The 27039-nt window shown below is 38.4% G+C and overlaps 2 protein-coding genes across 3 annotated transcripts; one reads left to right on the top strand and one right to left on the bottom strand.

The window, feature by feature from the left end:
- Positions 1 to 2488: 2488 nt before the first annotated feature.
- On the top strand, positions 2489 to 9940 carry LOC141442540 (facilitated trehalose transporter Tret1-like). The gene is made up of 7 exons (XM_074107558.1): positions 2489 to 2591; positions 4089 to 4291; positions 5512 to 5698; positions 6408 to 6787; positions 6918 to 7029; positions 7896 to 8010; positions 9775 to 9940. The coding sequence occupies exons 1-7, from the start codon at positions 2489 to 2491 to the stop codon at positions 9938 to 9940; spliced, it is 1266 nt and encodes a 421-aa protein (XP_073963659.1).
- A 464-nt stretch (positions 9941 to 10404) lies between these two features.
- LOC141442369 (facilitated trehalose transporter Tret1-like) lies at positions 10405 to 26442 on the bottom strand. 2 transcript variants are annotated; one of them, XM_074107332.1, is made up of 9 exons: positions 26353 to 26442; positions 17494 to 17693; positions 16323 to 16382; positions 14829 to 14984; positions 13687 to 13885; positions 12955 to 13145; positions 12250 to 12674; positions 11677 to 11788; positions 10405 to 11079 (listed from the first exon to the last, which is right to left on the bottom strand). In XM_074107332.1, the coding sequence occupies exons 2-9, from the start codon at positions 17549 to 17551 to the stop codon at positions 10811 to 10813; spliced, it is 1470 nt and encodes a 489-aa protein (XP_073963433.1). In that variant the 5' UTR covers positions 17552 to 17693; positions 26353 to 26442; the 3' UTR covers positions 10405 to 10810. The 2 variants fall into 2 exon arrangements, with proteins under 2 accessions (XP_073963433.1, XP_073963434.1); XM_074107333.1 differs by lacking the exon at positions 26353 to 26442 and adding an exon at positions 23296 to 23385.
- Between the last annotated feature and the right edge of the window lie 597 nt (positions 26443 to 27039).

Below are 27039 nucleotides of genomic sequence, written 5' to 3'. Positions count from 1 at the left end.
TAAGCGAAGGATTCTATAATTGAATCACGAGAGCGTTAGCGAGTGATTCTAGGTTAAATCCTGAGATCAGAAGGATTGAAATACACGAGATGCGAAAAAACTTGGTCTCGTGTGACACATACACATTTTCACCTCAGCAGCGAGAACATAATTTAAATGTAACATAAGAATAAAACTACATATACCTACCTGTTTTCAAAACAAACACATTTTTTTAAATAGAATCCGATTTATTATCAAATATAATAATTACATTTAAAACTATAATAAAGAGTCCAGTAGCTACAATACAAATCGCATACTCATTAACATGCAATCTTAACTTCTTGTACTAATGTCACACTTATTTTTTTAATAACTGCAAAAAGCCTCATCTCGGGGTAATTGAAAAGGTTGAACAATTAAACTTTAAATATGATTTTTATTTAAGATTTTCTATTACAAACATAAATAGATTGTTAAAAAAATCATTCAATTTAACAAATAATAATTATTTTACTGTAGAGGCAGTACACGGAATTCTTTTATTTTAAAAAAAAAACAAGAGAAGCGGCTTTCGTGCAACGAGGTTGCATACTTTATTAAAAGATCGGGAAAATTTAATTTTCAAAATTCGATATATTTTAATACGCGTACTATAAATATTAATTAGCGTGAGCGACAAAGATCCAGTTTTTGTTTTTTGAGAGGAAGTAAAATGGACAGGATTGGACGTAAAGGCAAAAAATTTGGAATTAAGCGAGTGTAATCTGTTCTCACAGTTTAAAAAAAAATAATTAATCGGAATAATTTTTCCGGATAAAGACAATGATTTAGTAAAAAAAAATGTCAAGTCCGACTCGCATTTAGTCGGTTTCTTACAATGCAACGCGGAAACAAGCTCAATCGATACTTCGTGCGACCAAAAAATTAAATACACTATCGCGGTTAAATAGTACTTGAAATAATAGCTACAACGAATTTATGAATCACGATTGCGAGGCGCACGACTTAGGTATACATACATTGTAGATCTGCATATAGTTCAGGCGTTCGCAATACGACTTTATTTAAAAAAAAATAGACTCAGAAAATGTTTGATGTACCATCCAGTGCTTTAGTTCGGCAGTATGCTGTGGTATTTGCTTGTAAGTAATTTGTCTTTTAACTAGTCAAGGTTCCAAGATGGCACTCGTTTATTATTTTGTTTATTGTAGCCGTTTCTCCAACTAATATTGTAAATCTGAAAGTTTGTGAGTAAGTATGTGTGGGTATTCAAAATGTTTGTTTCTTCACGCTAAAATAGCTGGTTGGATTTCGATGAAATTTCGTATGAAAAACAATTAGGCTACTTTTTATCCCGATATCCTCATGGGATCAGAATAAAAAAAAACTATTAGAATGAAGACATGAAATGTGGCCAAGGTATTTTTTATATGCAACGTTGATGCAGGGCCGTATCTGGCGTATCAATTATACGATGTGCGTGAAAATTGTAAAAAATTTAGAAAAAGTGACAGATAGATAATTATGATGAATAAATATTTCTTTTAATTTTATGCAAACATTTTTTTCTTTTGTGATAAATCTTTACCTTTAAGGGCCCCCAAACAAATTTTCGCCAAGGCACGCTACGGCACTGCGTTGATGAAATCCAAAACGTAATTTTTGGAAAATCCCTTGCGAATTAATAAATACCCCTAATTTCAATTCAACAGCTAAATTTAATGATTTACGCGTAGGTACAAAGCCACGGGTAAAATCTAGTATTCCATAAATAATTGATTCAGGCATTGATTATTTTGCGGACGACACGTTCATATCTAGCTGTTGCTACATACGCCATGGGATCGTTTTGGTGTTATGCTCATCTTAGCTTTGATAATTACCTGAAGATGAGCTCGAAATGCATTTACACTAACGCATTAGTATTTTGTGTTTGTGATAGTTTTTGGGTTGTCTGCACGAAAAATATTATGTGTCTCACAGACGTAGCTGTCTTGCACGTATGGTAGCGGAGTAGTGAGGTAGAAGCTAGTGGTTCATTAATTGGAACAGTTAGGGGCTGTTTCACCACCCATTGATTAATTTTATTTGACGGATAAATTTAATCAATGGATGGTGAAACAGGGGGAGAGTATAATAACTTTTTTACTTTTAATCCTCACAAAAGTTCTCTGTGGGTCGAAGAGTATCCATAAGAATCAGAAGCCGTCGTATTGAATAAGATAAATAAATATAATACCAAACAATTAATATCTGTAATTAATATTAAGGGGCTGTTTCACCATCCATTGATTAGTGTTAACTGACGGTTAAATGTGATGCCGTCTCTATTTGTTTTGTTCGAATAGACGGAGACGGCATCACATTTAACCGTCACTTAACACTAATCAATGGATGGTGAAACAGCCCCTAAAAGTTTAGAATATTCATCACCCTCACCAAATTTTCAGTAAACCTAAATTGCCTAGGCTTTGGTCTTGGTAATACATGGCCGTCTCCCGTCATGGTGAAACTGACTAACAGCACGCAGATTGTTCTGGATCGACCGTTAACACAAGATGAAGCATCCTGGATAGTGTCTGTCTTATTCTTGAGTGGAGGATTAGGTAAGTTTATTTATACCTTGACAGGTTTGTACATGACACTTGGTAGAACCCTGTTGTATTTAGCATTTGCCGCACGTGTCAAAATTATTTTTGATATAGGCAGCAACGGCTCCCTGCGACAGAGTTCTACCAAATGTCACAACTAGTCGAGGAATAGTGTTATTATAATTCACGGAGAACAGATGGCCGTTGGGGCTGAAAAGTTCTCGAGTGGAGACCGCAGATCCGCAAGCGCAGCGTAGGACGTCCAACGAGATGGACGGATGACCTGATTAAAGCCGCGGATTTACGGTGGATGCAGGCTGCTTTCAACCGAAGCAGCTGGGGTCTATGAGGGAGGCCTGTGTCTAAAACTGGGTCTACGCTAGACGAACCGAGCACGAGCGAAGCACGAGCGGAGCCGTTCCCAGCTTCGTCGTTCGCGGCGTCAAGTGTGGACACGTCCACGAGCGCACTGCGAGCGCGAAGCAAATCCCTTTGTGTTCGTCAAAAAACCGACAACTGGCGGAACGCAGCCGTGCACGAACGAAACGCTCGCAGCGCGCTCGTTCGAGGCTTGTAAGTCGGTCCACATTAGACGACTTGTGTTCGGCTCGTGCTCGGTTCGCCTAGCGTAGACGCACCTTAACGTCCTGCGACTGATTGTTGGGAGGGTTGGATGACCACGCGAATATTATCTTACTAGAGGTTACCCGCGGCATCGCACGCGTAAACTATTCGATCTGGTGGTTACAATTGAATTTCCGGGATTTCACAAATTTCCTCTGGGAATTCGCAAAATTTATATTATGGTTAGAATAACTGACAAAAATTTCAAAACTCTAAACCCAGCGGTTAAAATTTCAAAATGATATCCCTATCCCGTGGGAATATCGGGATAATAAATAGCCTATGTGTTATTCCACAGGTCCAGCTAACTACATACCAGATTCCATGACTAAGCCGAGCGATTGTTATTTCGAAGTTTTATCCCTATCCCGTAGGGATATCGGGATAAAAGTAGCCTATGTGTTATTCCAGACGTCCAGCAACCTACATTACCAAACATGACTCAAAGCCCAACGGTTGTTATTTCGAGATTTTATCCCTATCCCGTGAGAATATCGAGATAAAAAGTAGCCTATGTGTTATTCCAGGTTATAAACTAACTATTTCCCAAATTTCATCCAAATCCATCCAGCCGTTTCAGCGTGAGGAAGTAACAAACTCACTTATTCACATACTTTCACATTTATAATATTAGTAGGATATATTGTAATGACCACTGTTTATTTGTCACAAAATAATGGTGACAATCTGCCTTAATGATTATAAGAATATCTGGATGTTCTATCATAACAACAGACCGAGATCAGATAGGTGGTTGCAGCCATTGCAGCGGAAGGAAGAAGGGAAGAGAAGAGCAGCGTTGTCACAGATAACAGTTGTCAAACATAAATGAGTGTTGCATGCATACAAATTCCAATAGATATGGCGATGATGATAATACCCTTCCAGGTTTCATCCTATCGAGCTACCTCGTCGACTCTATCGGCAGTAAGTACTGCGTGATCTTCTCAGGCGTGACAAGATTGGTGTCAGCGCTCCTGTTCATCTTTGCCAGAGAAGTGTGGATGCTGCTGCTTGGCCGATGCATAAATGGTCTGTCAGAAGGTCTCTTGGTGGCTGCAGTGCCGGTCTACTCTTCTGAAATAGCGAGTGTAAGTGATTTTAGTTCCTTTTTTTTTATACGACTTGATGGCAAACGAGCAAGTGGGTCTCCTGATGGTAAGAGATCACCACCGCCCATAAACATCTGCAACACCAGGGGTATTGCAGACGCGTTGCCAACCTAGAGGCCTAAGATAGGATACCTCACGTACAGTCACCAGCACCAGTATCTGACACAACAAGCGTGCATAAATATCTGATAAGACTCTATTTCTAGGGCCGGAAGGACGTGTCAGATATTTTTGCACGCTCAACTGTGGCAGATGTGCTGGTGACTGTACGTGCCAGTAATTTCACCGGCTGTCTTATTCTCCACGCCGAAACACAACAGTGCAAGCACTGCTGCTTCCCGGCAGGATTAACGAGCAAGATGGTGGTAGCAATCCGGGCGGACCTTGCACAAGGTCCTACCACCTGCCTTGCCTGCTTTTTTGTCCATCTGTCCGTCTGTCTCTTTAATGAACTACAGAAACTGCTTTATTGAATCAGGCGTTACTTTGCGGAGGTCCATATCAATAAACTAAAACAATTACTTTGCTCACCCGCGACCTTATAATATGATAGCTACGTTTATGCAAGATATGCGTGTTCGTGCAGTTCCTCCACTTCCACACTGTAAGAACACACACTTGTCACACAAAACCATCTATCATCACCACCACATTTGACTGACGTGTTTTGAACTCAACGAGAGCTCAACTTCAGAGCAACACAACCGTGCACCATGCTACTAGATGTTAGATGTTGTTAGATGATACACGCATAACTTGCATAAACGTAGCCATCGTAAGGTCGCGGGTGAGCAAAGTACCTTAATGTTTTAGTTCATTACATTGCAAAAACTACGATCTTTTGCTTTGGAATCCGCTACCATGTGTGCTAGACGCATAAGTGTTCTCATAGAAAAAACGTGTTATATAGACAGCCACCTGCATTAATATCTGCCACAGCGGAGCATCAAAAATATCTGACCCGTTCTAACGGTCCTAGAAATAAAGTCGTATCATTATGCACGCTGTTTTGGTACTGGTAACTGGACCTCCGCAAAATAACGCCTAAATTTTAATAAGTTACTTAAGTAAATGCATCACATGTGACTACATATTTTGAAGTTATCTGTGGTGGTGGTTCATCATTTGTGATCGTCCTACTCCTTATTCATTACGACAATAACTGGAAGTTAGACTAACTGCAAAATTTTCTTTTCCAGAAAGAGATCCGCGGAGCTCTCGGCACGATGCTGCAGATCTTCGCTTCAATTGGTTCTGTTATCATGCTGAGTGTTGGCCCCTTCGTGTCCTACTTTTACTTAAATCTCATGTATATCATCTTAATAGTCTTTATCAGCATCCCTACAGTATTTCTCCCAGATAGCCCACAATTTTTGTATTCGAAAGGTAAGTACGTTAAACTCTGACGGACCAATAAAATTACTAATGCCATTCCGTGTGAACAGCATTACATTAATAATTTGCCCCGCATTGTAATGTAGTCACACCACAGAAATCTCAAGTCATCTACGAGTACGTATTTTTTAAGAACTGTATAAATAGTTCATAATTTAGCTGAGTCATAGGTTCATACTCGTAGTTATAAAAGTCAAGTCAAGTTACACCGCCAAATTACGAACAATGCAATGGGAAAGATACGAAAGATGGACACTTGATCAGTGCGAGTTTGGAGCACGTTTGGAGAAATCAGAGATCAGTGTAATAGGCATTTGTTCGGGTTTTTCAAATGAGATTTTCTAAGCACATTTTACCCCACTTAAGTATTTAACTACCTCTATTCAGTAGACACCGAACGCTAAGCGTAGATCAAAAGTAACTAAACTTTATGTCCCATAGACCATTTGCCATGTTTTCAGTTTTGGTAAACCTCTACTACTACTCTACTTTGGTACTCTTTTTTTTTAAATCTCAGATACCTTGCACGTAGACAGTAATTGCGAGATCACTTTGAATGTATAATAATAATGAACATGTTTTATTGCACCTATTCGTTCAGTCATGTGCCTTTTCGACTACTTTGACAAGTTTGTGGATCCACTTATACCGATCACCAACAATCTTGCTCTTGACCGATCTTAATCCTATTTATTTGCAGGTAAACATGAAGAATCTCGAAAAGTGCTAATTTACCTACGAGGCTCAGAATTTCTAGCTGACGAAGAATTAAAATTATTATCTGCAAACAACAACGTAAAGCTTAACCTGATATCAACTTTCACCAACAAAACCTTTTTAAGCAGCATCATGATAGCAGCATTTGTTGTAGTCTCAATACATTTTTCTGGGTTCAATTGTGTGTTGACATATTTGCAAACGATATTGAATTTAACTCATACAAATTTGAAGTCAGAAATGGGGTCGGTGGTGATAGGAGTTATACAGGTTACAGCTGCTTTTTCTACAATGCTGATCACTGATAAATTTGGAAGGAAACCTATCTTAGTGGTGTCAGCGGGAGGGATGGCTCTAGGCATGGTAAGCAACAGTATTTGTAATTGTAGAAAAGACAAGCTATACTTTAAAACTCATTCAGAATAATAGCAAATATTTAGCCAAGTCCAACTCACTATTCCCCTGAAAAGACTTGCTGTTTATACTTTTGCAGATTGGCCTTGGAACATTCTTTAAATTACAAGAATCGGAAGTCGAAATAACTGGATTTCTGAACTTTTTACCGCTTATATCTCTGATAATAGTGGTATACTGTTACAGTGCAGGTAATTACTCGTCACCTCACTTCGTTCATAATTATCATTATTATACACAGTTATTATGTTAAAAAAAACACTGATCTATGCTTCGAAAATTAAATTTTTCATAAGGCGTAAAAACGAGTTTAGCTGCACACCTAAATAGATTCACATGCTCAACCACATCCTGGGAAAAAGTGTTTTTCCGATTTTGCAAACACCGAGCAAACCTAAGTCGACCTGGAATTATAGTTCACGTTTGTGCAGCTTGCTCAAGCCCCCTTTCACGTACCGAAGAGCTTGTAGAAGTTTGCACGTTTCTCTACTCTTATTTTGGCTTATGTTAAGCCCAATTCAAAAATACACCATAGTGTTAATAATAATAAATCCGTGCCAAACTTCCTGTCTTCTTGACGGGTGAAATTTCCTAGAAAATAAGCCTACATTCTGATTCCATAAGAACATCGGAATAAAAATGTCTGTCTGTCTGTAATTAAATCTTGCAAGTTAAGTTCGACCAACTTTCAGTATTTGGGATTGAATTTAAATTTGGTATACCTGTAAATTGCGTGACAATACATTAATCTGGTAGTGACATCCTGGTAGTCCAATCAAGATCGTCTCTACAGAACGGAACTCTTCAACGGTTGATGGCATCGACTTGAAATTTGGTATGCAAATGTAGTTTGGGTGACAATACAAGTACAGTCAACAAAAAGTAGTCAGCAAATAAAAGCTTGTATAAAAATGAAATTTTTACCAAAAACTTATTGCAAACCAAATTTCATCCAAATTCGTCGGCACTTTAGCGTGAAAGAGTAACACTTTCGCATTTATAACAATAGGCACCTTATGTAGTAGAGTTTTAATAAGTATATTTTTGTTTTTTTCAGGTTTAGGTTCTCTGTTGTGGGTGTTGTTGGCAGAACTATTCGACGACCATTCCCGAGGAGTAGGGGTATCCACTGCCCTCCTCATAGGAGTTCTTCCGTCATTCGTCACTGTTCGGTAATACTATTATTTTTAACCCCCGACGCAAAAAGAGGGACGTTATAAGTTTGACCGCTATGTATGTCTGTGGCACCTAGCTTTTGAACGGGTTCGATTTGAATGTGGTTTTAGTTGAAATCAGGTTTTCTAGCAAATGGTTCTTAGGCATGTTTCATCAAAATCGGTTTAGCCGTTTCTGAGATATCAAACTTTGAAGTGACAAAGCCGAGGGTTTTCCAACTTTTTGTCGGTTAGGTTATTTAGGCTTGCATGTCTCAAAATGTACCTCGTAACGTACTTAGTGGGGTAGCTTTGACCACCTGTAGCCAGGTGGGGTGATGATTGGTAAGGGGTGGGCAGGGATGGAATTGGAGAAGGCAAGCTGAATGTCAATGTCAGGGTTGAGCCATGTGAGATACTGTACCCTTAGTGTAAGTTTTCGGTTACAAAATACATACACGAACAGCGCCTCTAGCGGAACGTTTACGATGTTCGTGTTTCCGTACAAATTGAGATTTTGAGAACGCGAACGCGATCGAGACGTATTTTGTAACCGAAAACTTACACTAAGGGTACTGAACATGAAACTACCGTGAGACTCACTCATATTAGTAACGGATAACTCACGTCTTAAATCGAGTTGAGCTCGACATGTTTTGGGTTATTTCGTAGCCCTTCTTCATATGATAGGAGCACGCGACTCGGCGGCTGCCTACATTTGACAGTGACAATAAAAATGATGATAAAAATGCGGGTAGTTGTAAGCCGGTAGTTTCGTCGGGCAGTCGCGCGAGCAGAGCGGTGGCGCGTAGAGCGCGTATTGCGGCAGCCGCCGTTACAATATCATTTAATACATGTGAGATACGTCCGGCAGTGGACAGTGACATAGGGTGATGATTATTATGAAGATGATGATTGTCTCAAAAGGAAAAGAACAATCCTAATAGAATCACTTTATTTTCCATACGAAAAGTACAAGACCGGCCTGAATGGAGAGCCCTACAGAAGGCCTATATGCAGCAGTGGAATCTTTTGGCAGACATGATGATGGTGATGATTTTCCGTTTGTCTGTTTGTCAAGATCCTTTTTTCTCAGAAACGCGTGGAGATTTCAAGTCGAAATTAATATAATGTAAAACGCCAAAAACTATTTATGGCTTCTTGAAACCGTAAAAAACAGTTTTTCAATTGAAATGATTAAAGCTACAACTTTTTGTAAGTTTATTTAAAAAAAACTAAGAATAAGAATCAACATTTTATAAGGTATTTCTTTCTTGATGACACAGAATTGCATATTACATTTGGCTTTACAATAACGCTAACTACTACGCAATATTTATACTTACTGTGCAACAAAAATTCTTTTCGCATTTGGATGGGTTTTTATGACTCTGTGGCCAAACATGCCTAAAAGTAGGTATACTATACTCGTAATGCTTGTAAATAATCTACAATCTTTCATCTTGCTACTTCGCTACCAGTATCAGTACCAGCGGCAGCTTCAGCAGCAGCAGGGAGCTTTAGTAGACAGCTTTAGCATGGCAAAAAGCCTACTTACTGAACCGCTGTAACTCGCCTACAATTACATAAACCCCCAATGGGTTTTCCAATAGTTATTTGTTTTGATTATATTAAATAATAAAAAAACAGTTATAAAGAGAGTAAAAGAGCGAGAGAGAGAGAGAGAGATTTGCACATGTTCGGTGCACAGAAATGTACATTAGAAGGAAAGAATAAAAATGACGACCGCATAGTATAAAGTAATCATCATTGTTTCAACAGGTACTTCACAGCTGTGACAGAAGCCGTGGGAGAACCAGCTACCTTCTGGTTTTCGTCTGCAGTCTGCCTCGTGCTTGCTGCTTTTATCCTTTACCAAGTGCCAGAGACCAAGGGACGGACATTTAAAGAGATACAAGACGCGTTAAAGGGCGAAGGCAACAGCTGATTATAGTTCTTAACTCAAGCGCATTTGTCGTAGATGAAATGATATTAATTTTAAGTAGCTTTAGGACTAGACCACGCGTGGCCACAGAGTAAATAATTTAGTTCTACAGTTATGGTAAGCTCGTTGTTTAAATTCTAACCATTCACAAAAGTGTTTTTTATGATGCGTACTGCTAAGAAATGGAAATCAAATCCGTTGCTGGTTTTTCTGGATGAATATAATTGTTATTCAAGACTCTGAAACAGTGAGCTACGAATTTGGCTTCATCTGCACTTACCATCAGGTGAGATTGAGGTCAATTACTGGTATGTTTTAGATTAAAAAATACTCCGTAGCATCCAGCTTTCAGAAGTAAAACAAATTTTGATTCTGAATAGAATGAAATGGTGTTAGAACAAAACTCAGACTTATCAATATAACCGTTAGAGATGGAAATCAAACTAACATTCATGGTATTCAGTTTATTATGACACATTTTTTCTTAAATCTATAATTTTCAAGTTATCTTAATAAATGCGATCATATAACAAAACAATAATAAGATATTTTTATTTATAAAAAGATCTTTTCAAGCCTACTAAAACGATACAACTATAGCTAAAAACACTTAAAAAGATACCTGATACCTGTTCTATGTAGTAGTAACGAATCCGTATAGATACGTCGACGTTCCATATTCGAAAAATGATTTAAGATCCATATCAATTCTGTGCACTACAGACAACAGAGGCTTTGTGGTCGCCGCATGCAGCATGCGGCGAGCCGGCGAACGACTTAGTGTAATTGCCGCTTATTACAATGCAATTCCCATTTTAAAACAAGCAGCAGTCTTCGTTATGGATCATATCCATTGTGATTCCAATATTTTTTCTATCTCGCTAACATTGCTTCAATCTCCGTCAAACTCTTTCCCTTAGTCTCAGGGACGAATTTGAGGGTGAAGAGGCACCCTAAGATGTTGATGACGGCGAAGCTGAGGAAGATGGCGTGGCTACCGATGATGATGATGATATAGCCGAAGCTGAGGCCGGAGGTAAAGCCAGCGACCCATCCGAGACACATGGCGATTGAGGAACCGGTGCTACGAACGTTCGGGCTGAACATTTCACCGACTAAAACGTTGGGAATTATACCTAAGCCTGAAAAGACAGTTGAATTTAAACTTGAACTACAGAATACATTTAAATTCAAAAGCACTATAGTATAGGTCGCGATTATTGAAACTCATGTCCTGCGCGATGGCGTGATGCTACAAATACTCGAATTTACTATAAGTTCTATCAAAATATTTAACATTGGGTACTGTACATACATACATAAAGGGCCACTATATATTGTGTCTTAAAATTTATTGGAAATATTTCAGCAGAAAGTCATCCAACATCCGAGTTTGAATACTCAGCAAATGTGTTTCAGGTTTTTTTTTAATTATGATTGATATCTTTCGTACATAGGTCAATATAAGGAAGTAAATATAAATTTTGATTAAAAAACCTTAGCAAAGGTATTACCAAATTAACCCAATCATTTGTTGAAACAATCCAGATTAATATTAAATCACTTTGTGTAAATATTAACTTTGAAAACTCTTATAGTTCATGTCAACATCGGGAACATAATCGCTATAGGTAAGAACTACAGCCTTGCAACATCTAAGGCCTCTGCTGCAGTAAATGATAAACAGTCAGCTTTAAGCCATACGTTTTAACTTAAGAGTCTTAAATATTTATAATTACCAGCGTTGTAGCAGAATAAGAATGACACCAAAATAGCCAGTGGCGCCCATCTAATAGATTCAACCGACGGATGGTTTATCGACTCAAGGTAGAAGTGGGTACCCAATAAGGCCTGTAAAAGTAACAAAAAGAACAAAATGAAAATGAAAGTAAGTTTTGAATCTTTCCCAAAAGTAAAAAAAAAAAAATAAGATGATGTGGTCTCCAAGTAGCGACACTCATGGTAGAGAGGTAGTGTAGTAGTGATCGTTGGTTGAGAATCGATAATAAAGAGTCAAAATGACAGATAAATTCTAAGCGATTGCTAAGTAAAGTGTATAAATAAGGGAGTTAGAATCGATCGAATGAATCCGAAATAGATACAAAAATATGAGAAAGTTAACTTTGATAATTTCGATATGAATGTAAAACTGTGGAAGTACCTATACATATTGAAAAGATAAAATATTAATCCTCATACCTAATGCTATACTAAGCCCAAAGGATAAGTTAATCTAGGGCCACAATCAGGTAAAGAAAATGATTTAAGTACTACACAGAGAGTAAGAAAAAGCAAAATAACGTTCAACTCACCGTCCACAATGCACAAGTGGATGTAGAAAATATTAGCAGAGTTCTTCGCCCAAACTTTTCAACTAAAATTGGTGCCAACAGGATTCCAAAAACTTGAGCTATCCCTAATATTATAGTCGCCAAATCGGGTTTCACAGACGATGCCGCTTTCTGGAAGATCGACGTGGCAAAGAAAATTATGCAAACTATTCCTGCACCTTCTTGTATTACCAACAAAGTCGAAGTAATAAACAAAGCCTTTCTATTTCTTTTCCTTCCAAATATGTCTAACCATGTCCACCTTGGTTTCAACGGTTTGCTATCTTCAATTCGCGTATACGCGTTTCTTCGGTCTTTGGCGTTTTCTATCATAGTTTTTAGTTCAGTTTCTATATCTTTGCTACGTCCCAAGTACTTAAGAGTATCTCTTGCTGCGTCATCGTTACCTGTGGAATGAACTGAGCTTGTGTGAATATTGGTCTACCTATTGCCGTACCTAATGTTGACCAAAAAGTAACGATTGGACAATTTATACCAGGATTCATTATTAAGATAAGTATAAGTCTCGGTTTGTGAGTATATTTGTAAGCATAAAACGAAGGCAAAATATTTAAATAAAGACAGTTGGGGTGTCTGAAGTTTTCAGTTTAATATATAACACCTTGTATTATTTTTTCAACTGCCAAATGTGTCTCGCTTATTTACCCTATTGAATTTTTAGCGCACCTTTAATAACATGATAAACTGGTGATTCTGGTATTGATAACAATCCCAGAACATGCGTCGCAGTCATGACTATTACAATGTATTCCACTACTGAGTACGAGACGAATGGTCCCACGGAGAATACCAGGAGGTTACCGAGTGTGTGCAACAATCCTGTACATGTTAATATGATCCCTCTCACTTCTGGCGATCTGAAACAAAGGGGGTACCTACATTTTAACAGTTATTACCATCGAAAACATTATGTGCGATCCAAACACTCGCTCTCTTCAAATGCACTGTGCTGTAATCCGTACATCTACGTAACACTAGGTTGATCGAAACACGTAGGTAACCCCCATAATATTTACGGTGCTCACAACATTTTGGTCGCAATTCAATTCTTAGATTACTTACAATATTTGAGCATATTGTTAACATGAGCGATCTTGTCTAACTATAGATAGAATACCTACACCCTACACCTTTAATTTTTCTTGATTTATGTTAAGTTACTTAATTCGTTTATTTTTAATATCTTTAGAATTTCAAAAAATATTCGTATGTTTTGCTAAAACAGTATCTAATTCAACTTGAATTCTAATACTACATTCAGTCAGTGGCGCTTCGTCATTTTTAGAAGAAACACTAAACTACAATATCCAACACATTGAATTCTGATAAGGTCTGGAGGCTCTAGGATAGCGGATTATCATTATCACTTACATCAACACTTTTAGCATCAATACTTACGCTATCTCCCCGATATAAACCAAGTTGCCACAAGCAGTACCACCGACGCCAAGACCACTGACCACCCTCCCTACGACGAGAGATGTGAAGTTCTTAGACAACAGCAGTATAACATTGCTTGTGAACAAAAGTAATGCAGCCAGAAGCAGTGTAGGCTTCCTCCCTATTACGTTCGAAAGGTATGCACCCGTTTGGGATCCTGAAAATTAAAATGTAATATTGATATTAAACATCATGAGGGAGGGGAAATATTCGCCACTCTCGGCAAGCAGGTTGACGAGAGCGTAGAATTTAAGGTTGCTAAGAAGACGCTGCTGCATTATGTTCTGATTGGAGAGGGAGAGGCTGGACATCCAACAATGGACATCCTACCTACCTATCCCAATGAATATCTTAGCTGATATGGTGATGATAATAACGATTGTTATTAATATTTTTTTCTCAAACATGCTCGGAAATGTCACGAAATGGAGACACGAAGTTTCTCATTTATGGCTCCCTACCATCTTCCTACATAACTTCTTGGCCTAGTCCATGAAGTATGTATGAAAATCCATTATTGTCCGCTGCTCTAACTTTTTAAATTTGCTTACTAACATTAAACTGACAAAGGAAAATTGCAGACAGCCAACCACCACTACTCTGTAAGCATTTGCGATATTCCGATGCGATGCGATTCTAGTAACAAAAATGTAAAAAACCAATTTATTTTTTTTTAATTTTGAATTTTTTGAATTTTTTTGAAAGGATTAGTTTTAGACAGTTTCATGAATATACCCAGTACTTATATCCTGCTCTTTACTATGGATAACTTTTCTCTCCCAAGCATGATCAGTTGGATTGGATCTGACTAGAACTTTAATGCAATTCTTGTACTGTCCAACTAATCGATTTAATAGTTCATCGATATGTACCACCACGAAGTTGAGTGGCATGAGGCTGGAACAACTCGAGTCTTATCAGGCTACTTAAATTTCCCACTTGATCTCAGTGATGACAAGTATGTATGGCAAAGCTTGTGTACACTATGCACACTATGCTGTTGCACCCGAAGACATTCCCTAACTTACGCTTTTCTCATTTTTCTGGTCACCTGAAGAAAACGTTCACGTTACTGTATCTGACTAAGTTGTGATATTTACCTATTATAACCCCAACATTCAAAATGGCTGCGATCCATGAGGCATTCTCATCTGTGATTGGCTTATCCAATGGAGTAAGGTCCGGGCTTTGAAGCTTTTGGATCACGGGAGCAGTCCAGCACACCGTATAGCCGATTACAACGTGACCTATGTTTACTGTAACATTTTAAAAACACAGCGATTAGAAACAGCTACTCGCTCCAACTTTGCACAGGTTCAACGATTTTTAATGGTGCAGTCATCTACAAAGATACCGATACGGTCAAAGTAACACAGCTGCAAGACGAGCCAGCAGGAGTTATAGAAGTAGAGAGTATTATGGCGACTCTTAGTTCGTGATCAAATATAGAAACTCCAACATCCTGCATCGCGCCAACTCAACTCGGACGCGTATTATACCTTCCGAAGGAAGAACTTTGAACTTCGTTACACAGAAATATCATCTGCATGGAGAGAGATATCTCTATTGTACCCTCTTCCTACAGTATATATGTCGGCGTCCGATCGTAAAATCCGCCAGATCACGAAATGCCTAGACATATCGTGAAATGCCGCTATTTCATGATATGCCTAAAAATTGGCCAGGCAATAACGATGTGCCTAACAACACGGCAGATCGATTAGAGCAACGCATTCGTCGATACTCCTAGTTCTATACCGGGCACATCGTGATTTGCCGAAAAAACGAAAAATTTTGGTACGACGAGCGAAGCGAGGAGTGGTTAGTGTGAATTGTGACCACAACGGATGAGCCGAGCGAGTGTAGCGAGCGTGCCGTGGCAGCGGCCGGCGAAGTGCCAGAACCAATATGGCGGCGTTTCATATTATGCCTAGGAATTTCATGATCTGCCTAAACTGGCCAAATCATGAAATGGCGGTGTTTCATGATATGCCTAGGAATTTCATGATTTGCCTTAACGTCACAAGGCAAATCGTTAAACGGTGAGTTTTGAACGATATGGCGGACGTCCCTTAACCAATTCATGAAATGGCGCCATTTCGCGATATGCCTAGGAATTTCGTGATCTGGCGGATTTTACGATCGGCCGCCGACATATAGATGAGGTAGACGACTATACAGGTCTACCCCGTGCTGGCTTTACAAAATCCTAAAAAAAAAATGGGAAACGTTCTTCCGGTTGCGTTTGTTGCTACAGTGGAACTGGCCAGACTTTCCGGAGAATGTCGTAATAGAGTTTCCGCGTCTGCATTGGGACCCCGTAGCGACAGAATGCGCAAATGTCCGAATGTTTTAATCGAATATGCTCATATCTTCCATTTCGCTAGTAAAAAAATGGCAAGAGAAGAGAAATCCATTGAATTCCCCACTTGGACCTCCAAAGGTCGGAATATGCGAAACAAAATTTTACTCAGCAAAAAAGGCCCCCAAATTGATAGTTTGTCACCGTTTCTTTTACCGTAAGGCACACTGTTGCTCTAACTGAAGTTTACATACTTATACCAAAACATTAAGGGTTTGATTGAAATACTTACAACATACAGCTATGAAAACCTGTCTCTTTAGGTCGTCTCGGTCATATTTTTTAGAGTATTCTGAAAGTAGTACATAACATAAATAAAGCATTGTTTGCTAGTTTCACTAGTTAAACTAGTTTTAGCCCCCGACGCAAAAAGAGGGGTGTTATAAGTTTGACCGCTATGTGTGTCTGTGTGTCTGTCTGTGGCACCGTAGCTCTTAAAGGGGTGGTAAAACTAACTTATTGTCGGTCCTTATTTAAATGTTCTTCTTATCCACTTGTAGCGAAAACGCCACGAATCCAAGTCACATATTGCATGACAACTCTAGGGAGAGAAAATTGTCTATGCTCTGGGAACACTTTTCAAGCTAGGACTCGTTAGATATTGCTCTCATGTATAAAATTAATTCAGTGCCTTTATTACGATTATCATACTATTAAACGAGTACAGTACAGTATAAGGGATAAGTTCATCTTTGTACATGTTCTATTTTACACACGACTCTACTGCTAAGGCAGTGTTTTTCAAACTTTTTAATGTCGCGACCCCCTCTGGTTTGAAAAATATTCGGCGACCCTCTGTTTATCTCCACTAACAGCTAATTGTATTATATTACGCTGAAAATACAAACATTGAACAATCATACACAATAACGGTGAGTGTTTTAAAGATACGGCGACCCACGTAAGGGGCATCCGCGACCCCCCGGGGATCGCGACCCATAGATTGAAAAACACTGTGCTAAGGTAATCAAAGAGTGTTAAGTTCATTTTGAGCACCGTAACCGCTAATCCACTTCTGCTGCTGACTGTACATATATCGTAATGTTAGTGAATTATGGTGTTAATTAATTTTCGTACATTAAAGGATGTGTCTAATACCTACCACAAGTAAGTTACATATTTATTTTTTATTTATATTTTTTTTCTTGCTCGCTAATCCTGCCGGGAAGCAACAGTGCTTGCACTGTTGTGTTTCGGCGTGGAGAGTAAGACAGCCGGTGAAATTACTGGCACTTGAGGTATCCCATCTTAGGCCTCTAGGTTGGCAATGCATCTGCAATCCCCCTGGTGTTGCCGGTGTCTATGGGCGGTGGTGATCTCTTACCATCAGAAGACCCACTTACTCGTTTGCCATCCAGTCGAATAAAAAAAAAGTAGAAAAGAGATTAAAAAAATTAACTTACTTTGACATTTAGTCAGTTGCACGGTGCATTCATTATCCAAAGATTGAGCGATAGTCATGATTCAGCAAGCAGTACGATTGTCATAAATCATTTGCTATCACTGTTCCTTTACATACAAAAACAGATGAAGCATCTAATAAATAAAATATACGTGCACAAAACCTTCCAATCCAAGGGCAAGACCTGACTCACTGAATGTTCTGAAAAAAAGAAGAAAGAAGATATTTATTCACTCTCACAAGACACACGAGTACAAAAAAGTTTACAAAGAAGAATAAAATCAAGAAACCATTATATATTACATGTTTAATATGTATTTATTGACAATTAAGAATAATAAAATAAAATAGATAATGCTGGCGGCGTTTCCTCTTTGAATAGCTAAGCTAATTCTATGTCCGAGGAAGCTGAATTTATTACATAAGTAAGGTACTAAAAGTTCTCGAATGGTGTTGGGCAAAGCCGCAGGTTCACGTTGGATGCAGGCAGGTGGGGGGGGGGGCTATGTGCAAATTGTAGGTAAAGTCGAGAGCTCATGAAGCTTTTCTCTTGTAGTGTGAGCCTTACATCTACGGCGATTGTAATAATTTTGGTTTGGTTGCTTTCCATCTCATCCATCTCAGCCTATATACGTCAGACTGCTGGGCACAGGCCTCCTCTCAGAACGAGAGAGCTTGGGCCATAGTTCCCACGCGGGCCCAGTGCGGATTGGGAACTTCACACGCACCATTGAATTGCTTCACAGGTTTGTTCCTCACGATGTTTTCCTTCACCGCAAAGCTCGTGGTAAATTTCAAATGTAATTCCGCACATGAATATCGAAAAACTCAGAGGTGCGAGCCGGGGTTTGAACCCACGACCCTCTGCTTGAGAGGCGATAGGTCAAACCACTAGGCCACCATGGCTTGGTTGCTTTACATTTGGCAATTTTTTGGAATCTCTGGGTAAATAACGGTAAATACGTCTTAGCCCTGCTGGTGGTCTCAATTCCAGACTAATTCCAGATTACGACAAAAGACGGGTAAGTTTGATTGGCCTTCAAACTCAATGCTATGAAGATTCAAAACTGTAGGGACATACGGTTTCGTAGAGCTAGTGACACTGTCTACAGACATGTCACCCGGCTAAATTCCAAGCTTGCGTTTGAAAACAATCGGCATTGTCGAACATTTGCTAGTTCCATTATTAGCTCCGCCATTTTTTTTTGCGGACGCCATGTTGAAATATTATACGAGCGATATAACTCTGACGGTTATGACAAATCTAACTATATCTCACATGCTAAAATCCGCCCAGAGGGGCTAAAGAGGGCGGGGCGGGGGGAATCAAAGTTCGTATCGTACCGTCCCGCTCGCTAATATTATTTAATGCCTACGTGAGTGAGAGGGACAGTACGATGCGAACTTCAATTTTCCTTTCTAGTCCTTCAGCTGTTTAAGCAACAGAGAGGACAAAAGAAATAGACATAGGTATATATATATATCGCCGTGGTGGCCTAGTGGTTTGACCTATCGCCTCTCAAGCAGAGGGTCGTGGGTTCAAACCCCGGCTCGCACCTCTGAGTTTTTCAAAATTCATGTGCGGAATTACATTTGAAATTTACCACGAGCTATGCGGTGAAGGAAACCATCGTGAGGAAACCTGCACAAACCTGCGAAGCAATTCAATGGTGCGTGTGAAGTTCCCAATCCGCACTGGGCCCGCGTGGGAACTATGGCCCAAGCCCTCTTGTTCTGAGAGGAGGCCTGTGCCCAGCAGTGTGACGTATATAGGCTGGGATGATGATGATATATATATATATATATACACAGACAGCTCCAGCTCCCCGCCCCTCTCCCCCTCCGCAGCATGTGCATGGCGTGCGTGTGCAGCGCGTGCACAGAGCAGCAGCACACCATGCAGGAAGAAACTCATTGACCGACCTTGGGCTTCATGACATGAAAATTAGTACGGGCAATGACTTATTTACCGACCACGGGTTTCATGACAAGCACATTAAGGTCGAGGGTTTTATTTGGGGGGTTGCAACCAAAGTAGCCTGCATGTTACGACACTGTTTACGAGCAAGTGTGATGAAAACAATAATACTTAATTCCTCGTATTATTACATCTGTGGGTATATTACCTTGTCTGTCCCGCTTTCAATGCCCAATTTCACGCATCAACTATATTGATTTGAGTCTAGGAGTTGGGTACGGAGTGACAAATAAGCAAACATTCAAAGTGGGCTGTTTGCCTGCAGGTAAATGCAAACTTTGTGCCCGGGGTGGCTAAGTTTAATTAATTTTGGACGTACTAACTTACTAGTAGTACAATTTGGAAACGGGTGTATATGAAAAAGTTGACCACGGCAGGTATACCGTAAACTGCTTCAACTTTGCCCTCTGGCCCCAACATTGCCTGATTCGATTTAGAGTCGATAACTAGCACCCTTCTAGGTTTTTAAACTTTTTGCCCCGTAATAATAATTCCCGTGTAGATATAAGTTTAAAACCTATAAGAGTGCTAAGTTATCACCTCTAAATTGAATCAGGCAATGTTGTGGCCAGAGGGCAAAGTTGAAGCAGTTTACGGTACTACTTGGTTACGAGTATGTGTGGTAACTAAATGTAATCAAAACAACAATTGGTGTCTTAAATATTGAAGTTCCCCGTACATTTTTAAAAATACGTAGGACATGGATGATATCAATATCTGACGCGCTCGAGTATGTCCATGCAACAGTTTTTTTTTACATTTTTGAAAATCTATAACAATTCCCCCCACCGATGAAAAGGTATATATTATATGACATTTTTTTCTTCTTATGATCTAAGCTTCGCAACCCAATAGGTCTCTATGACGCTCGAGTAAATCCCGATTAGCATCGTGGGCTCCCCTACTATTAAACTATGTAAACATTTACATTTCTGTTCTGAAATACGCTAGTCTAGTTTGTATTACAATGATAGGTAAGTAAAATGTATAAACCTTGAATATACCAAATCTGGCAGGTGAAGTTTGTTTACATTTAGTTAAATACCTATCCAAAGTAAATATAGGTACTCCGATTGCAGAATTATTCACTCATAATTCAAAATTAAATAGTTAGTTTTAATAGCGTTGGGACTTAATATTTTTAACATCGTAACTTCACTGGCAGGTAAACGTCAGTTGAAAATAAAATTTACCTTCTATTTACCTTAGGTAAATTTTGACATTTGTTTATTGTTGTTTATCTTCTATATACGTTTGCCATACAATTTACCGAGGTATGAAAAAGTATTTTTTTTTCTCTAATAATGTATAAGTACCTACTGAGGGCCGTGGTGGCCTAGTGGTTTGACCTATCGCCTCTCAAACAGAGGTCGTGGGTTCAAACCCCGGCTCGCACCTCTGAGTTTTCGAAATTCATGTGCGGAATTACATTTGAAATTTACCACGAGCTTTGCGGTGAAGGAAAACATCGTGAGGAAACCTGCACAAACCTGCGAAGAAATTCAATGGTGCGTGTGAAGTTCCCAATCCGCACTGGGCCCGCGTGGGAACTATGGCCCAAGCCCCTCTTGTTCTGAGAGGAGGCCTGTGCCCAGCAGTGGACGTATATAGGCTGGGATGATGGGATGACCTACTGAGCGGCACAAAAAACCTATGGCCCTCAATAAATGTATGCAGTAATAGTTAATTCTGTATGTAGAGTGCCAAAATTTACCTGCTGAGTATATTTTATTTATATTAAGACCGCGGTTGGCATGAGATAGTCTTGAGGCTAGCTAGCCATGATAGGGGGATATTATTCTTGCCTCGCTCCACTCGCCTTTTGTAGGGTTCCATAGTCAACTAGGAACCATTATAGTTTCGCAATGTCTGTCCGTCTGTCTGTTTATCTGTCCAAGGGGGCCAGGGGGAGCAGAGGGGCAGCTGCCCCCCTCCCTAGAGATTCTAAAAAAGTTGCCAAATGTAAAGCAACCAAACCATAGCCTTTGACTTGACTTGCTTGATCGATTATTTCCGTTCGTCGAAACTAAGGCCATCAACACTGAGTAACAAGACGAAGGAGAAAGGTTATTTGTTTAAACAATAAAGAAATAAATAGAAACGTTTAGTGTTTAAGCTAGCCATTGTTGAAAAGTTCTAGAATCACTTTGCATAATTAATATTTTACTGTGTTTTCCGTGATGTCTAAGAAACCTTGTCGAATTGCTGTACCTATTACATAACGCTCTGTTTCAAATTAATAGACTGCATTGGTCACTGTCGTGATTTTGTAAGTTTTATTTAAAGTAATTTAATATGGTAGCTGAGCGTGAAATTTGAAACAGAACAAAAAATGGCTTTTCAAATTTTACGACCTTCCGGTGCCTTCGCGTACGAGCGGATAAGGTCACTCCTAGTGCGCACCGTATCCTCCCCATTCATACATCTTGAGAAAATGTCATTGGATTTTAAATTCGACTAACTATCTAGTTTGACGATCAGTGTAGGTACTACACGATCAGGGTAGGTGATAAAGGCAATAGAGTAAGTGCGAAGGAGGGTAATTACACAAAAATCCCTACGGTCGAAGTGTATCCGCAAGGACCCCTAACGATAAGATAAGATAAGGTACTACACCAAATAATAAAAACCGGCCATGTGTCGGACACGCCCAAAATAGGGTATGTAGCCTTTACGAAAAAATTGAGTAATTTTTTTCTAAGGATTTCGTATTTTATACGGAACCTTACAAGTTTAGGTATATTTTATACCTTAGGCTGCTATTTACTCATAAACTTTTAATAGTTCTCAAGAAAACTTAGCCGTTATAGTTTTCCTTGAAAGTTTGAAATACTTACTACCATCCTGAATTTTATCAAATCTTTCCACCCACCGGTTTAGATTATAGAGGGGGGGAAGAGGGGGACGCCCGATTTTAATGAAAGTTTGCATTTTAAAGTTGAATATTTCGCAAAAAAATCACTGAATCGTAAAATCGACTTAGCAAATCCTTAATGGTTTTAAAAGACCTATCCAACGATACCCCACACTATAGGGTTGGATGAGAAAAAAAAATCACCCTCACTTTACGTCTATGGGAGGTTCCCTAAAAAAAATAAAAAAAAAATGTACTATTTTGTCGGCATAGTTTATATATTCGTGCAAAATTACAGCTTTCTAGCATTGATAGTCCCTGAGCAAAGCCGCGGACGGACAGACGGACAGACTGACAGACAGACAGACATGGCGAAACTATAAGGGTTCCGTTTTTGCCATTTTGGCTCCGGAACCCTATAAAATGATAAAACCATCAATAAAATGACAACGGTACCAATTAATTTATATTGCTACCCACTAATAGAACCCTACTTATCCATCTGTCAACTTTACTTCAAATTCCATCTCCAGGGAAAGTAGAGAGAGAATTTAGGGGTGATTTAGCCGCTTTCTGATACAGACCTAATTCCACGCGGGCAAAGCCGCGGGCACAGCTAGTATACAAATAAAGTGAAAACCTCAGAAGCTCCAAACCTCTCCTTATTTTAATTAAGTGTATTGCAATTATTTTCAAATGACTGAAATGTAAAAAAAAAAAATTGATTATGTTTTGCTAAGTAATTCAATTTTCATTTATGTATGAAGCAATGATGGTATCTTTATTGGTTAATGTTAGACGTGAGCATATAAAATGACAGTAAAAATTTATTGTACCGTGTGTGTTTAAAAATAAACATTTAGGTAAACAAATTTCAATCGCTGAGACATGAATCACAACCATGTAATTTTCGAAAAATTTGAGAATCGTTGCTCTCCAATGTCCTTTTTAAACCTCAGTCCCCTACCTACCTTTCAGAAAGGTTCAGTTACTTGACTGCTGGGTCTGGAAATCGGTTGCGGTCGAGTAGTAATCTTTTTTTCGCTTTTCCAGTCTCCAAATCCAAATCCTACTCTAAGTACTTCTACGTGCACGCTGTGAGTCTGTGGAATCGGTTGCCAGGGGATATCAGGCGGGAGTCGGTTGCCACCTTACGGAATCGCTAGGCTACAATTCAAGGTACATTTTAGACGACCAGATGGCCTAGTGGTTAGAGAACCTGACTACGAAGCTTGAGGTCCCGGTTCGATTCCCGTGTCGGGGCAGATATTTGTATGAAAATACGAATGTTGTTCTCGGTCTTGGGTGTTTAATATGTATTTAAGTATGTATCTACTATATAATTATATTTATCCGTTGCTTAGTACCATAACACAAGCTTTGCTAAGCTTACTTTGGGACTAGGTCAATTGGTGTGAATTGTCCCGTGATATTTATTTATTATTATTTATTTATTTCAAGACAAATAAACTACATGTAAAATACATAATATACACATATAAGTACACCACACATACATACACAAAACAGAACACACAACACTGTCTCTTTAAGATTTTACGAAAAACTGTCAAGCCAGAAGGCCTACTCCGAAACACGAAACTCGAAGTTCGTATCGTACCGTCTCTCTCGCTCGCGTATTAATAGTACGACACGAACTTCGAGTTTCGGGTTTCGTAGTAGCCCTGCTGGCTTGACAGTTCTTCGTAAAATCTTAAAGAGGCAGTGTTGTTTGTTCTGTTTTGTGTATGGTGTGGTCAGTGTGGTGTACTTATATGTGTATATTATGTATTTAACAAGTAGTTTATTTGTCTTGAAATGTATTAGTTTATTGACTTATTGTTATCTATTAATGTGTACCTATATATGCATGTATGTGTATTTATAATGAATTGTTTGAGTTAACATTTCGTTTCTTTCATCTTTTCATTATACTCGTAGTGTCTACTCTTGTGTCTGATATCCTGTCAATCGTTCAAAGGAGAGAGAAAGAAAGAAAGAAAGGTTTATTTTGGCTCCATGTACCATCTAAAAACTAAGACTAAAACTATGTTACTTGGTGACATGGCAGGATACCAAAAAGAGAACAGAAGAAGAAGAAGCGAGATCTCTGGAAGAGATCTCTTTAAGGGATAAGTTCGCCTTTGTACATCTTATTATCCTGTGTTCTGTTATTTTCATGTGTTTTATGTACAATAAATACAATACAATACAATACTTCCAAAATATTGACAAAATCGATTTAGATTTTAATTTCTTTTAAGACTAACAAAGTAACTTTAAAGTATTCTTTAAAATATCTGGAAAACAGAGCTTGGGTCGCGGTAAAACTCGAAAATACGCGTTTTCGAAATCGTTTAAGTCATTTCTAAGATCCCCAAAATAAACATTCAACAATTACTCGTTTATACATAGATATTTGATTAGATTGTGTATTTTTCAATAAGTATAAGTATTTTTTGCTAGAAAGCTATGAACATAAAGAAAAACAAAAAAACCGGCCAAGAGCGTGTCGGACACGCCTAAGATAGGGTTCCGTAGCCATTTCGAAAAAAAGAAAAAAATCAAGTAATATTATATGTGCGTTATAACACAATTAAAACACTTAACAGAAAAAGAGCATATCTTCACGGCACTTAAGTCCTTTTGTTGCGAAGCGCAGTTTTTCGGCAATTACTCAATAACGGTACATCCGATCATGTTGAAACCAATTTTCGTTTAAAGTATTTATTAAGCGTTACCTTTCCAATTTTTTTGCATATTTTGTGGACAAACGGTTTACAAGATAGAGGGGGGAGGACACAATTTATACTAATTTGGGAGCGATTATTTCCGGAAATCTTCACTTAATCAAAACAGTTTTTGAGAAACCTTACTATTTTTTCAAAAGAGTTGTCGAACTATATACCACACGTTGTGCGAGTTAAATTTTTTTATTTTTTTTTCAATATCTGTTAGGTAGGTACGTGTATGGAGTGCCCCCCCTATAAATATTTATTTTTGTAATTTAACTACAAAACTAAATAGCAGCTTTGACAAGACAGACATCTGTACTCCAAATTTCATTGATATACATCTTAAATTGTAGTTTTCGAGTAAAATGCCTGTGACATACGGACGGACGGACAGACAGACAGACAGACAGACAGACAGAAAGACGGACTTGACGAAACTATAAGGGTTCCGTTTTGCCATTTTGGCTCCAAAACCCTAAAAATTGTTCATGCATGATTAACATATTTTTTTATAAAAGCTAAAAGTTTTAAAGCTAAAGTTTTATATTAAGTACTAGCTTTTGCCCGAGACTTCGTCCGCGTGTACTTTAGTTATCAGGGCATATGTTTTAATTAACCCCCGTTATAATTGTGACATTTTTGTCTGTGTGCATAGCGAAGTACTGCCGTAAACGATAGGTAACAGTTTACTAAAGTACTTCGCTATAAACAACATTTTTTACTTATACACCTATTTTTATAGGTACTCCTAAGTCACGAAATGAGAAAAATCCATATAAACTTCAAACACAATTAACACATTATTTGTATACTTTTACGCGATCAAAAAATATTAAAATGTACTTGTAGGTAAATTTTAACCAAAGATATTTTGATTTAAAATAACTAGCTTTGTTGATAAATCTTCTTACATACAGGGTCCATGCTCGCATAATCATTGATGTAATGTCTGTCATTATAATATAGGTATTGTTTGCCATAACTTTTTTATTTATTTATTGATAAAAAACACACCACTACAGTAAAAAATCAATGTGCTGTAGAATTCAGTTATACTTACCTACAAACAAAAAATATTCAATTGAATTCATTAATAGTTCACAATTGTTATAAAATAAACATAACTTGCCTATATACGCGTTCTACAGATAACCATTAAATTATTTCTAAAAAAGTTACGGTTTCAGGTAAAAAATATGACAAAGGGTAATTATAATGGCAAAAATTGCATTTCGATTTTTAAACATTGTGCGTCTTTATATGCGCCCTTGGATATAATATATCAAAGCTTACCTCGCTATTCATCAATCAAACTTAGGTAGGTATTCGTGTGTTAGGCTTGGACACTAATGTCTGAATCAACTCATGCGCAGGTGACGAGTAAAGCCGTCGACGCAATACCATGTAAATATATTATGTTACAATATATGCATTCATTAGTCATTACTTGGTTTTCTTTATGTTAACGAAATTGCAAAATATATTTCGCCCGCGGTTTTGCGTGGTTGATTTAATTAATACTACTTGTATATCTCGGTTTTTTTATCGGTTACATTTTGGAGAATGTGCGTCAGAGCTACACGGTCTTATACCACCAGCTCCTTTTCTTTCACAGGTCGACCAGAAGTAGGTTTTCACCGTAGGTGTATATAGGAGAGGGGGAGGGGGCAGTGATGAAAAGGGCCGAAATTTTCCAGCCCGGATAATACCGATATGGAAACACCGACCCTGCCGGTAAAGAGTGTCACCCGTCAAAACGAACGAGTTAATAAAAATAAAAAAACTCTTTTTTTTTTGTTCTTGCCTATGGAACAGCCCATAAACGAGCAGACTATCGTAATTTGGCGCTAGAGAACTCTAACTTTTTTTTTTATTAATTGATGGTACCTACTTAAATATCTGATATTTTTTCTATTAAATAGAAAGGTTCTTCCTACCAATAAAAATAGCTTCAAGCGTATCTAAAATTTTCATCCATTC

The sequence above is a fragment of the Choristoneura fumiferana genome, chromosome 25 (genome assembly GCF_025370935.1).
Source record: "Choristoneura fumiferana chromosome 25, NRCan_CFum_1, whole genome shotgun sequence".
In the NCBI taxonomy this organism is placed as follows: domain Eukaryota; kingdom Metazoa; phylum Arthropoda; class Insecta; order Lepidoptera; family Tortricidae; genus Choristoneura; species Choristoneura fumiferana.
This window is presented reverse-complemented; position numbering and strand designations above follow the sequence as displayed.